Here is a 16,016-nt window from a genome sequence, read left to right on the forward strand (position 1 = left end):
TTTTCCCAATCAAAACAATACAAATCATCGGGTGCGCCGATACGACGCTTGAACAATGCACGTGTTCTCGCAACCCACGCGCGGCTCGGTGCGCTGAAAAATTATCCGCACCCATTCGACGAATAGATAAGTCACAAAAATGCGAAAGCTTTTTTTAGTCTAGATTTTCACAAATCGCCACTCCAAGTTCAAAAATGTACGTACACACAAATATTATGAATGGAATTCTATTTCTACAGCTATAAAAAAGAAACGGATCTATTTTATTATTATTAACTGTTGATTGCACGTTTCATGAAGCATTATAAAATTAGTTGACATTATTTAAAAATAAACATTAGTTCAAATATAAACATCTTGTGAATAGAACATGTTAAAAATTCACCATAAGCTTACGTTTGAATGATATTTTCAATTAAACTTTATCCAAAAGTTACAAATAATTTTGAAAATGTTCTTAATTTTAATGTGTGTCCGTGTCAGACATTCCAAAACTGTGAACATTTTTATCGGTTTATCATTTAATCAAATATTCCAAAAAGTTTAGGAACTGTTTTTCATTTGTTTTCTCAATCAGTATACATATTTCACTTTACAGATTGAGATCATATTCCACTTATTTATGATTTCTGTCTAAAATGCAAGCTTTTAATGCAATTAACATAACCCGGTCCGCGAGCGAGGTCTTAAAAGTCAATATTAACGAATTGACCATATCAGATCCAGGTGATTCCCATATTAAAGCACTTATGATTGCTGCAAGTAAAAACCAAGTTGACATTATCAAATCACTAATTGCCTCTGGCGTTGATTTAGATGCCGAGAATACTGATGGCAATACTGCTCTTCTTCTTGCTGTGGATCTTAATCACACCGAAGTGGTACGTCTCTTGCTTGAGGCTGGGGCTAATGTCAATGCTTCAAACAATAAAGGAACAACAGCTTTAATAATAGCCTCTCAGAACAACCATTACAAAATTTTGGAACTACTAATTGAATATGAGGCACAGGTACACCGATCAGATGTACACAACAATACCGCTTTAATATATCTTGGATCAAAAGGCGATTGTGACTGTTTAAATGTATTGATAAAAGCAAGAGTAGACGGCAATCATTCAAATAATTTGAAAGAGACGGCCTTAATGATTGCTACAATTAAAGGTCATGAGAAATTTGTAAATATCCTTATAAGGCACGGAGCTTCAGTTCACAAAATCGATTCCAAGGGAAATAATGCTCTAATTTTGGCAGCTTTATTCGGACGTGCGAATATCATTGAGCTATTAATACAATACGGGGCAGATGTTGATTTCCGTACTTTAACAGGTCAAACAGCACTAATGTGTGCAGCCAAGAACGGTAATCTCCAGGTCGTTCATAAGTTGATTGGCCTTAGAGCTAACATTGATTTAGCTGATAAAGATGGATTCACGGCGTTTTTATATGCAGTTCAGAGAAATCGTGTGGGCATTTCTAAAGAGCTAATTAACTACGGTGCTAACCCGTTTCAAAGAAATCGCAACAATGACTCGGCTTTGATGCTAGCCGCCGAAAATGGGAATGAGTGGTTAGTAGGATACTTACTCGAAATTAAATTAAATGTTAATTATGTTAATAACCAGAACAGGACAGCTTTTTGTTTTGCTGCATCAATCGGAAATAAAAATATTATGTCACTGCTTTTAAAACATTTTGCAAATCCCAATCATTTTTTTCAAGATAGTAACTATGCTGCTTATGTTGCTTTACTGAATGAAGACTTCGAAATGTTACAACTATTAATTAATAATGGGCTAAGTTTTTCAGCTGTTAATAGACTCGGGCAAGATATTTTACTTGCATACACTTTACTTGCTTACACTCAATTTGAATCATTTAAGCCCTTATTTAATTATGTAACAGAAAATGATGAAAAGTGGATTTCAATAAAAAAACTTTATAATGAATTATTAAGCTCAGAAAAGAATGAAATAAAGCCCAGTTACGATATTGACTACTTTGAAAAGATTTACTCGTTGCTCTATGAAATCGATGAAAAAATAATAGAAATAGTGCAAAGTAACTACAACAACAGAATCAAGAATGAAAGGTATTGGAGAATAGTTGATATGACGTTTTTTAAAAAACTTGAAACAAGACATCACTGAAGTTCCAAAGATTAACCCTCTATTTCTTACTTTTCTATTACTTAATGGTTCCAGTGTTAATACAGTTGATAAAGTTGGGTTATGTTCCTTGTCATTTCCATGTATTTTTGGGGACAACACAACAGTGGAGATTTTACTCAAATATAGAGCTGACCCCAACAAATTAACATATTCTGGGTTTACACCTTTAGCCTACGCCAGCTTGTACGGTCATTCTAGTACAGTTGAATTACTCGTGCAATACGGTGCTAATGTTAACTTTAACCACGCCCAACTCTACGGGACTGCTTTGTTTGTCGCTTCAATGTCCGGGGAGTTAGGAGTCGTATGCGTTCTTTTAGGCTACGGCGCTGATGTAAATATGGCGTCAGACCATGGGCGGACGCCGCTTATGGCGGCTTCGGCTAAAGGACACCTGGATATAGTCAATAAACTAATACAGAAAAAATCGAAGGTCAATGTACAAGATACACATGGGGAAACTGCTATTTTGATGGCCTTGAAAGGTAATAACATGGAAATTGTAGATGCACTGTTATATAATAATGCTGATGTAAATATTTGCAATTCTGATAATGAGAGTGTACTGAGCATCGCAGTGATGAAAGGACATGCTGATGCGGTTAAGACATTTCTGAAACGTGGAGCAGATATTAATATTCAAACAAAAGAAGGTTACAATGTTTTAGTTACTGCTTTATTGAAAGCCAATGCTGAGATTTGTACTATTTTAGTGGACAACGGTTTAAGGATAGACTCTTTTCTAACAGAGAATGTCAAATATTTATTTAATAACTCTGTCCTAAATTCTGAAATATTTGATGATTCTAGAATCGATCAAACTCAAATGCAGAGTCTAGGTTTTACGATGTTGGTTGTTTCAGTGCTGTTAGACGATTCTGTTTGCATTGAGATGCTATACTCTCATGCTCAAAGCAAACATAACACAGACATTACTAATAACAGCGTTCAAGATGACACTGAGATGGACTCATATAAAGCGACAGATTGTGATGTAAAGAAAATAACTTCAGGTCAGATGGATACATTTTTGAACTTTATCAAGATTTTGGGAGCACTCGAAGATTGTAAAGTCGAGTCGGAAATAAATGTATGTACACGAATGATTTTAAAACTTGTGGAATTCAACAAACATTTTAAAGGTTAGAATCTTAAATATATCACTTCTATATTTACCTTAAGTATGTATTCTTTTGTATTGAGAAAATTTAATTTTATGAATAGTTTTCATGAAAATATAAACACGTTTTATTTATATTTTTAAGGTTTTGAAAAAAAATATCAATTAAAGAAAATGTGAATGAACTATAGTAAAATGTACGCATTTACAGCACAATTATTTCTCTAATATTTTTTAAAAATAATTAACTTCAGAGAGAAATATGCAACAAGGTGCTGATGAAAATCTTACTCAAGTCATAACACAGCCAAATATTTCAATTTTAAGGTCCAGTATTTATCCAAACAGTATTTGATTTCTTTAAATTTTGATAAATCAAACCTGGTTGTGTATCCTTTAAAAAAAAATGAATTGAGAAAGTATTTTAAAACCTATTACACTATCCCGTTTATTAGATATTTGGGGAATTTAAACAAGGATAAAATGTTTTAAATGGAGGTTAAATATTAAGTGTGTATTATTTATCTTTATAAAAGTGTGGAATTTTATCTTTTTAAAACAGTGTGGAAGATATAGAATCTAGATCAAAAGCAGACGAAGAAAATATTTTTCAAATAAGAAACAATCTGGTGCAATTGCTGTTTTCGTTACCTAGGTAAGTAAACAAACAATTAATTCCGATTAGTATCAAGCCCACCTGTTTTAATTGTAGTATAAATGTAGGCTTTTAAAGAAAGCCTACACGAGTTAGAGACTTCAGACGTTTGTTATCCCTAGTTTAATATATCTTACAATTTATATTTGTTTTTATTTCCAGCCATTCCGATGACGAAAACATCAAGAAGTTTTACAACGAAAGTATTATTTTCAACATCAACACGCTACACATAGAAAATGTTGGTTCACTGATCGTCGATCAAGTTGAGAAACTTCACGTGGAGCAGGCTGAAAATGTTGCAACGAACAAAAGCACCATAGTTGTACAACACACCACTGAGGAGACATAAAGTGAATCTGGTTATCATTTGTTATTGTAATTTATTTTATTTTGTTATTAGATACACAAAAGTTAATACCATCAGAGATAGGGATGTAACGCCAAATAGTTTACAGCTTTCCTACACTGGTTGAGGGTAACACCCTGACCTACCACACCGGAAGAATTTCGGCCTAGTGATGCCAATACGTATTAGTATATAAATAATCATCTGCATGTATCTATATAAATAGCAGTAGCGTAGCGAGGGGGGGGGGGGGCGGGGGGGACATATGTCCCCGGGCGCCGACCTTAGGGGGGGCGCCAAGTTGAAAGTTTGAGGGGGGGGGTGCAGATGAAAAGTTCGAGGGGGGGGTGCAAATCGAAAGTTTGAGGGGGGGTGCAAATGAAAAGTTCGAGGGGGGGGGGGGTGCAAATCGAAAATTTGAGGGGGGTGCAAATGAAAAGTTCGAGGGGGGGGGGGGGTGCAAATCGAAAATTTGCTCCCAAGGGGGCGCCAAATTGAAAGTATGACCCCGGGCGCCGGGAAGGGTCGCTACGCCTCTGATAAATAGACATATATAGTTATACGAAAAATGAAAACAAACAGTTGCATAACAAGGTCGAATAATTCTGCGCTGTAACTATACTAAAGTTCTTTTTTCAAACAAGATTGTCCATGGGTCAAGTGAAGTAGAGTTAATCTGTTTCTGTGACCTCGGCATATGAATCGGTAGTGAGGTCAGCAGTATGCCCAGCCGCCTTTACTTTCTCTAACGTGAGTTAGACACAAACGAGAGATGAATTTACTCAGGGGCGGTCTACTGGCTTGAATCCCGATTCGAACTCGAGACTTTCGGGTTAGCAATCTAGCGCTCCACTGCAAGGCTACGCGATAGATCAATAATTTTATTTTTGTATTCATTTTAATTATAGAACTTGTAGAGAAAAAAATTATAACAAGTCATTTAAAGAAGCAATGTTTAATTCATAACTGAATGTATTAGATAAAACATTACATATGATGAGTCTTGTTTGTCAAGGGGATATTCACATCATTTATGTGTACATCCCTTATAAGCATTGCATTTTACGACATTGATTTTATTATCTCTAGGCAAACATGATATTTTATTGAGTAACGATAAATTAAGTGAAAATAAATAAAAATAAAACTTTATGTTTTGATTAGCTATAATAATAACATTATGTTATGAAGAGTTTATTCTGTAATAATACGTTCATAAATGAAGTAACATTTATTAAAAAATGTTTCGAGAAAAGTATATAAAATATTAAATTAATGGGTCTTGCGTATTGCATATATCCTATTTTATCTACTGACGGTACTTATAAGTACCACTTTAATTAAGTGCCTGTATTATTTTTTAATTTAATACGAATATTAAAAATTATTGATGTAATTAATAGTATTATCTCCCCTAAGTCGCCGGTAGTTGGAGGTACCAATGTTTTTAAAAAAAAATTTTGTGTGGCGCCATTTTCAATGTCTTGCTGTATCGGTAGTCCACAATTTTTCTTTACAGTTCTCACACACGTTGCTAATTTCCCATTGTTTTACCTTATTTTCCAAGTTTTCAACCCCAAATACTTTTTATTGGCACCTTCAATAGTCAGGTTAATGTGTTTAACTTCTAGTTATACAATTTTAATCAAATTGTCTTTGTATTAGATCGATGTTTTTAAGTGGACTTATAAGTACCGTCGGGGCACACGGTCATTTTTTAAGGATTTTTAGAAAATGGCAGATTTTCGATGTGGAGTGACATACATAATATTTTGATAATTAATTATCAAAATGTATTCAAAAACTGATATTTACAAATCTAAAAGAAAGTTAGCATTTGGTTTACCTAAGAAATATTGTAATTGCATGTTAATTTCTAGTAGTAAAAGAATAACAAGAATAGAGGTAGCAGTTGCAAGATCGTTTACTATGTTTAGTATACTTCATTTGTATACCAAAGCCTAGTTCTAGTTGTAAGATTTAATTTGAAATTAATTTTTAAATTTAAATTTACGTTATATTTACTTCAATAAACTGTCTTGCCTACAATAACTTGCATTTATGTGCTGTATTTATGTGTGAAAATTACAAAAAATGTATGTTATAATGATTGCCATGTTATTAGTTAATAAATTGTTTCGTTTGTTCCTGTTTTGTAAAAAGAAATTTTTTGGAAAAAATGTCCTACATTCCTGACGATACTTATAAGTACCAATATTAAAAATGTTTGAAACGAAATTTCCTTCGATATAATGCTTTAAATGTGCCAAAAGCAATATGATAACACATTGTTTAAGAAAAAATTTCGTTCAGAACCTAATTTCGTAAATAAAGGGTTAAAACGTTATATTTGTCGTCTATTTTTATATTTAGAATCTTTACATTTTTTTATTATATCTTCATACGCGAAAAGCTTTTTGTAGGTTTTAGAAAATTTTGAGTTGAAACAAACATAGATAATAAAGTTTACTGAAGCATTCAATTGACTTATGACTTGTAGTGAGCTGTATAGCAATGTTTGGAACTTGGGAGTGTAGATCAAGTTGACAGAGTACACTAGATAAATATCTACACTGTTGGATGGGACTAAAACAAACACTACGAGGCATAAACTTAAGGACAATGTTACTTTTACTGAATGTAAATCTTTAACTCTTTTCACTGAAGCTGATGATGATGAAGACAGTGTTTTAAATGTTTTGGTTGATATTTTGACTTTTAAAATTATCAAAATTGAACTTATTATTATTATAAATGTAGGGATTGTTGCGTTTGTGTTTAGCCGAAGATCGTGTTGTTAGTCTGAGTTGATGTAAATTGAATTAAATCTATTTATAAAGTATAAGGGACGTATAATGGCGCTACAATGATGAATATAATAAGCACAACACAAAACATAAGACAAGGTGATATAACTTGTGAAACTCTTAAAGGAAACCATACAGCTATCATACTTTCCACTGCAATTACAGCAACCAGATCTATGCTGATTGTAGATGCATACTGGTTCCATATATAGATATAAACTCGATAATACGCTTCAAAGTTGTCTCCCATATCAGTGTCGAATAGTCGGATTATAAATGGAAGCCTGTAGACACTTGCTGTGATAGAGTAAAATAAATCAGAAACGGAGAGAGCTGTTAACACGACATTCGACGACAATTTAAAGCCGTTAATGACTAGGATGATAATGGTGAAGATGTTTCCAATAATGCCGAATACACATATGATGTGAATTAAGAAACAGTTGATAAAAGTAATCACTGGTTCATAAACATCTTGGGAAACGTCGAGCAGATACAGTTCTGATTGTTTATCATCGTCGGTTCTCGAACTTTGATTTCTGTCAAGCATTTTCAAATTTTTTTATGTACAAATTTATACAAATGAATATTTTAAAAAGAATTTTTGAAATAAAAAAAAGTTTACCATTTATGATTTTAGTGTTTCATATTTAAACAAATGTAACACTTGCTTCTAAAATTACAGTAAGATAATTATTTCTAAAGCAATGAAAGTTTTATAAATAGATGCAGTCTGGTCCATATATATTTTATTTGTGCTTTGGAGTGTTTAAATAAATACTTTGCTATCGAAATTTTAAAGAACCTTCTAAACTATAAGTATCCACATTAACATACATGCTATATATTTTCTACAAAGAATTTAGAAGCTTCTAGAAAACAATAATAGCAAGTCTACCACAAGATTACATATTTTATATTATCTTTCCGTTTTTGCCATGTGTTGCAATGTGCTATTCAATTTTATGATCATACTAATCATATGATGAAAAAATGAATCTATCCCAGAATGCTATGTAATTACGAGGGTAAATCAATAGTGAATACATTGTAATTATTTTACCGCTTTGTTGCTAGGATTGTGATCAGTAAAGCATTTCAAACACGTTAATACGTCCTAATCGTGTTATATTATTTTGCGTCACACTAATCATTTACCTCATTTAATTGGAATAAAAATAGTATGGCTGCGTCTAAAAATTATAGGTTTCCTTCTGAATAAGAAGATGGGAAATGGGGCTTATAAAACTTCCGAGTTGGGGTAATGATAAAACAATTATAAGATTGATTACATTTTATGTTTGCATAAGGAGGATGTGGGGGAGGGGGGATATGAAACTTTTGAGATGGGGTGAAGATATGACAATTATAGATTGGTTAAAGTATATTTTCTATCTAAAATTAATACTTTTTCTGTTTCGGGAGGGATGAAGAAATGCTTGACTTCCCCATGGGGATTGAGGATTGGGGACGACGACGGGAGACGAGCTCACACGAAGTAATGCCTGAAAGAAATACTGGTGTTTATGCTGTTTTCATGTGCATTTTGGAAATTTTATTTGCGTAAAATGCAGATTTCTTTTGGATAAATGTTTTAGTTCTATGTAAAACAGTTTTCATTTATGAGCAATTTTAAAATTTTATTTTGTCTAAAATGTTTTTACTTGAATGTATATCAGTGTTATAGACGTTAAAAAAAATTCGATGGGTACTTGCTTTGTGGAATATTTATAAACAATACGAGTCTCAATATGTAGACCTAGTATTTACTTTTGTACATTTTTGGATATAGAGCCTACATTATATACTGTACTAGAAACCAATTGTGTAATATGACAAATATTAACCAGTGCAGAGTCAGCAACTTGTCCTTTGTAACTCTAGGGTGTAAAATTCCACATGTAAAATTGGGGGAACATCTATAACAGTTTACTAGAGATAGTTATAGGATACATTACAGGGGAGGGGGGGGGACTATATATTAACGGTTCAAAGAGACTGGCAGATTTGACATGACAATAGTATCCTTTATGCTGACTAGGTGGGGCAGAAACTGGTAAAAGTAGTTATTGTATTTAGAAAGAGATGCCTGGAAGAAACTCTGGTCGCAATATTTTAGAAAATATGTGATTTTAGTGTTTAAATGCTTTAATACAGATTTTTGCTATAAAAGTAAGTTTCTCTCTACTTCGAATCCACCCTGCAGATGTACCCATTTTATAAAGTCAGGCACAGGAATACCTTAAGAAAGAGGGGGGTCTACGACACAACTCAGGCTTATCTAAAAACAGCACAGCATTAAACATACAGACCAAAGTACGGATTAGTTCTTATACACACTACTGAGAATCACTGTGTACCTTTTTTTCTCTCAGGTATAGGCTAAAGGTGAGAAGAACTATTTCATTATCTGTTGTTGTTTTACCTACATAATATTTATGAATGTGACCATCGGATTGTAAAGTGAACATACGTATTCATGTGTAACACAGTATATTTCAAACATGGAAAGCTGTTTATAAGTTTGTCATACTTGGTTATCGAATCTAGATTATTTCCAAACATCACATTGCAGAATGTGGTTTAGGAACGTTTATAAATTAAGCTATTGTGTGCGCCTTACAATGTAATCACCGTCATTAAAACCTTTTTTTTTTTTTAGAAAATACGTTTAGTAATGTATATGTGAATTAAAAAAATGTTTAAAGAGATTTGAAGATATTAAAATACTGTTTTGTTTAGAAAGATGATAAATATAAGTAGGACAAAGAACCGTCGGTTTGGAAGGTGGGGGTTAGATAATTCTGGCATTTACCGTTTTAGTCACGTAATCAGTAATCCATTATAATACATATGACAATATGTTTGTAATATATATATATATATATATATATATATATATATATATATATATATATATATATATATATATATATATATATTTATATATATAGTTGACTTTAGATAATGTCTATTACAATTATTAATATCTATTTGACTCGAAATTTTTGTTTGTTATAATTTATCCGTCGCTTGAAGTATCTACATTTCTGCACATATATCTTCTCTCCTCTCCCTTTATAAATGCCCTAACTTCCGAACTCGAACATTTGAAGTTAGTTTTCCATTTTGTCCGCATAGCTGCCACTGAACTAGTGGTTAATATTTGTTTTTAATTACCTTTTAAAAATAATTATAACTAACTTCAATAATATGTTTTATCCACTTTCAGTCCTAGGAAGAAGGCAGAGATAAGCGTTGTTTATTTTTGCATAAAGTCTAAATGGCTATCCCAGATGATTCAACATGGAAATTATTCATCCACGCTGCACTGGATGGATCTGTTAATGTAATAGAACAGTACATAAAGGCCGGGTTCTACGTTGATTTGCCAGCCGTTGGGGGACTAACGGCTCTAATGCTAGCTTCTAATGAAGGTCACTTGGACGTCATTAACATGCTGATTACCTACGGTTCTGATGTGGATGCAATGACAGCTACCGGCGAAACTGCCCTGATCTTTGCTGTAAGGGCCGATCAGGTCGAAGCTGTGCGGGTACTGCTTGAAGCTGGAGCTGATGTCAACGTGGCGATAAACACGGGGATTACGGCTCTCATGATAGCGGCATTGAAAAGCCATTTCAAGATATTAGATCTGTTAATACAACACGGTGCGTTGGTGAACTTATCTGATGAAAACAACAGCACCGCTCTACTTCATTTAGCCTTCTCCGGAAATGTTGATTGTTTAAAGTTGTTAGTTCAAGCTCATGCAGATGTCAATCACACCAATACACACTGTTCGACGGCTTTAAACATTCATTTATATAGAGGACATTTGGATTTTATTCAGATTTTGATTAAAAATGGAGCCTCTGTACACAGCGATGATTCTTTAAATTCTGAACTCGTATTGACTGCAGCGTGCAAGGGGTATGCTGAAATTCTAGAACTTCTTCTACAAAACGGAGCTAATGTTGATTCTAGCACTGAAGGTGGTTGTTCAGCTTTAATGATGGCATCATGTGTAGGCTATGATAAAATAGTACACGTTCTTCTAAAGAACCACGCTAATATAAAATTACAAAATTCTGATGGATGTACAGCATTGTTTTTCGCCATAGAGCAAGGTCACGTGGGTACAACACGCCTTCTGATAGAGCGAGGCGCCAGTGTATTTCATACAACAATGAACAATGACACGACGTTAATGTCAGCGTGTCGTGCTGGTAAACTTGACATCGTGAAACTTCTGCTGGACAAAAATGTCAACGTCAATTTGAGAAACAAGCAAGAGATGACTGCATTGCTTGTAGCTGCTTACTGTGGACACACAGATGTGATGGAAGCTCTTTTGAAACATGGCGCCAACCCTAACTATAGCACTAGTTTCCTTACAACTGCGTCCAGAATAGCCATAGGTAAAGGAGATGCTAAAATGTTGAAAGTATTGATTGATGGTGGACTTAACATGAACGCGGTTGACAGCTTAGGGTGCAATATTTTACATAGCTGCATATTACAGTCTTTGCACGAAACAACATACTTTGAATTGGTTTTTCTACTTTTTAGCGAAGAAAAAGAATGTGTTGAAATTAAAAAACTTCTTGACGAACTGCTTAATTTACCGAACGATAAGTCAAATTTAAAGTCTTCAGAATACACAGGCAAAGTCTACACCTTAGTCTCTACAATTGCTATTAAGCTCAAGAAACTATCACAAAAATACCATAACGATGCAAAAGTAAATATCATTGATCAGTGGATAAACAAATCAGATAATATGTACTTCTTATATTTTAAAGAGGAGGCTCGCAAGGTACCAAAGAAAGATCCGAGCTTTGTTCAATTTTTAATTATTAACAATGTGAATGTTAATTTAATTGACAAATCAGGATTAACGCCCTTGATGATGACGTGTATGATAAACGACAGTGCCGTGGCTGAAGTTTTACTGAACCATAACGCTGATCCTAACCAAGTAACACACACTGGTTATACTCCGCTAGTTTTAGCTTCTTTGTTTGGCAACACTGAAACCATCCATCTGCTCATCTCCTACGGCGCTGAAGTCAATTTCATCCACAAGAAAATGCACGGGACTGCCCTATTTGCTGCTGCATTCTCAGGCGAATCCGAAGCTGTTACCGTTTTGATTGGCTACGGCGCATGCGTCAACTTGTCGTCCACCAATAGACAAACGCCTCTCTTTGTGGCTTCATCAAAAGGACATTTAGATATAGTAAATATTTTACTGCAGAACAATGCAAATATCAACGCTCAAGACAAAGAAGGTGCTAGTTCTTTAATTAAAGCGTGCGAGGCAGGTCATAGAACTATAGTAGAAAAACTTCTGGAAAGTGGTGCAAATGTCAACATTCGTAAAACTGGAAATGAAAGCGCGCTAATTACTGCCACACGGTGTGGAGACGCCGGTATTGTAAAGGCTCTCTTAGATCACGGCGCGGATATTCACTGTGTTACGGATAATGGGGAAAATTCGTTACTGATAGCCTTACAACGTGGAGATGTAGATTCTAGCAGTCTGCTCATAGAGCGTGGGGCTAAAATAGACACAGTATTATTGCATGCAATGTTCTGCTATCTACAATACGCTAGTCAAGAGCTTACTGTTTTAGAAAATACGCATACAAAACTGGATGTTGAACCCTTTCGTCTACAAACTTCCGGTTTTACGACATTGCTTGCGGCAGTGATGTTACGTATTCCAGATTGTCATGAAATACTTAGCAAGAATACAACAGATTCTGATCAATCAAATATGAAAGCTTCTGAATGTGACGGTAACATACTTTCAATACACGATGCAGGATGCATTAATGACGTAATCACTAGTTCGGATGTTGAGACGTTCTTGAAAGTGTTTGCGTTTCTGAACAAAATAATGAATGTTGCGACTGGTATAAACAAAGACGACGTGAAAGTCAAGCTGATTTTGACTTTTTCAGAGACGGCAAAATCACTACTTGATCCTACCCCACCATCTGAAGGTACTGTAATTCTGCTAATTTTTAAAGTCATATAATGTTCATAAAACTTGCTGATTATTTTACTCAATGTTGTTAAAAATTTAGTAACCGTTTTATGTCTTTATTAATACACCGTTTTATTTTACAAACAAAATGTATTATTAATTTATAGTTATTAACACAATATATTCTTGAGCAATTTGATAGCATGTATATTTTATAACTCTAGATCAAGAACTGAATAATGAACGAGCAACTGCATTAAACTCTTTAAGGTAAAGAACTTACACATTTTGATTATATATACATATGCCATAACCTGCATGTATTTTGACATGTTTATTTAGCATTCTCTATCGACTAACTTCACCAGTTCTAGCCACCGGGCAATAGAGACTTGCTAACCAGGGACAGCATCTCATCCAGGAGAGAAAACTTCAAAATATAACAACTGATGCTAATACGGCATCGGTGACCAGAAAGATGGGCAACAGAAAAAAAGCGCAAACAAAAAAAGCGCAAACAGAAAAAAGCGCACACAGAAAAAAGCGCAAACAGAAAAAAGCGCACACAGAAAAAAGCGCACACAGAAAAATTAAAATTCATTGACATATGAACCCACGGCAACACTGGGTGTCACCGGCTAATGCAAAATAGTTTCTAGATGAACTTCAGCGGCCACATGTTCGTGACCGAGGCTAACCACTTAAATGTAAACTTTCGGTTGTGGTCAGACATGGAGAGATTTAGCCCTAGACACACAACACAAATCCATGAGGTCCCAAAGATCCAAGGGTTAAGGGATTTATGTATTTTATCTATTAATTTATCGACTAATTGCCGTTATTGTTTAAACTATTTAATTGTTTGACACAGTCAGTCATTATTGATTGCTTTTACCATGTCTATTATAGCATTGAATGATAATTCATACTACATTTTTTAAAAATGTACATTGTGAGAACATTGAATTTTAATTATCAGATCAGGAGAGGATAATCCTGAAAACACAGATCTACCAACAGTTACATTGAAGATGTTTCAAGATATTGTTTTGAGCTTAGGTCGAGAGTAAGTTCACTTTTTAAAAAATACGCAGTGACATGTAATGCATTTTGTAGATAAAAACTATCAAGGCTGGCCTCAAGTTTGGAAGACGAACGATTTTCACCTTACACCTCCGCCACTAACACTTGTAACTAGTTGATACACTTAACAAGGATTCGGCATGGTCAAGTAGGTAAAGCTCATGGTTGCTGAACCGAAACGTTCCGCGTTGTAGCCCTTAGCTGTTCTAGGAGAGACAACTCCAAAAATCGCTGCCTCGTTCCTGTCGTGGATGAAATCGACTTTATCTGCCCTGAAGATTATTAGGCCTTAAAACGAAAACTTTATTCACTTTGTTTTTAAACACCAAAATATCGAATTAACACTTTTTTTTACAATCAATCATTAACTACGTTTTATAGAAGCAAATAATTCTTTGAAAAGAGTTTTAAGAATTCAAAAAGGGAAGGGATCTCCCCTAAATTTTCTCCGATCTATTATATAAAGTTCAATTCTGTATGTGGCTGCGGACGGACCCGTGGTAATATAGGAATATAACTTGACTTGTGATATTTTTAAAGTGCTCATCATCTAAATTACAGATTAAGACAATTACTATTAATCGTTTTATAAAACAAGTTTCATTTTCCAAACTTGAGGTGTTAATTTACGGCATGTGCATTAAACAAAATTAAAGAAAATGTATCACCCTTCACAAAAATTCTAAATAGTTTCTGAAATTTACTACCTTTCGTCCTTTAGCACTAATCATTTTCCTTGATAAATTAGCCAAAACACAATTACTTTCCTTAAAAAAAATTACACCGGGGAGAATAATACTTTTTATTACGATGTTTTGGTGTCGAGAAAACATAATTACATAATGAGCGTGGATTGATAAAATGCAGGGTGGTAGGTAAAACACAGATATTTTACATACTGCTTTTTATTTATTATAAACACTGAACATACTGTTTAAAAATATTATTTGTAATCAATAACAGTTTAGAAGCCGCTCCTAAATGATCTCTAAGTTTACTTCTATATTTCAGTTAGCGGATAAGCTAAATTTAATCAGGTGCAATTTGGCGCCCTTGACTATCCCGTGGGCGCTCTGGTGCATACTTTCGTTTTAACGATTGCGATAAGATGTAGGTAAAAAGGGTTACTATAGTCGTTCACTAAATCGAATCCAAGGCGCCCCGACAAGGTGCTTTTTTGCGCCCCTGGCCTTCAAGTGAGCTCTATGTCACCTACGTTCGTTTTAACGGAGCGATAGACTATGGATAAGAAGGGTAACTATAGTCCTTCGTTAAATTTTATCCCAACCTCTTCCGACGCCACGACAGGGTGTTATTGTGCGCTCACGAACATGTTTCTTTCTTCATTTATCCCCTCCAGTAACCCCTCTTCTTCGTAGAACACGCCCACAAGCCCCACTTCTAATATTGTCCAAACTTCCTTTTACACACGTCTTTTCATTTGGATATTATGGCATTTAGATTGTTTTCACTGTGGGCGAAGTCGAAAAGTATGTCGCTAGTTTTAAACCACACTGTTGTGTGCTGAGGAAGACCATGGGTCGAAACATCCATAGTACCTGTAATTTATTTTATAATAATAACACTATCCGTTTTATTACTATTAGCATAAAACTCACTACAGCTACCATATTTATTTATTTACTTTATTTGATCAGGAAATGTAACATCAGCGTAATTATAAAAGAAGTCCAGGAGGCTAGAATCTGTCAAGCGGAAAAAGTGGATATACAAAAGATCAATTTGCTTCGTGATGTTAGTACTGGCAAGATGAACATTGACTCAGTCGTGTACTACGCTTCAGATGGTTGTACAATTCAACATAGTAATATGTGA

At 34.3% G+C, this 16,016-nt stretch overlaps 1 protein-coding gene across 1 annotated transcript; it reads left to right on the top strand.

The window, feature by feature from the left end:
- The first annotated feature begins 638 nt into the window (after positions 1–638).
- Positions 639–16,016, top strand: LOC131930217 (serine/threonine-protein phosphatase 6 regulatory ankyrin repeat subunit B-like). The gene is made up of 7 exons (XM_059286628.1): positions 639–1,570; positions 1,958–2,092; positions 2,205–3,184; positions 10,399–13,113; positions 13,322–13,367; positions 14,077–14,163; positions 15,839–16,016. The coding sequence occupies exons 1-7, from the start codon at positions 639–641 to the stop codon at positions 16,014–16,016; spliced, it is 5,073 nt and encodes a 1,690-aa protein (XP_059142611.1).

The sequence above is a fragment of the Physella acuta genome, unplaced genomic scaffold, assembly GCF_028476545.2.
Source record: "Physella acuta isolate Inbredline_101_S28 unplaced genomic scaffold, ASM2847654v3 ptg001742l, whole genome shotgun sequence".
Taxonomy (NCBI): domain Eukaryota; kingdom Metazoa; phylum Mollusca; class Gastropoda; family Physidae; genus Physella; species Physella acuta.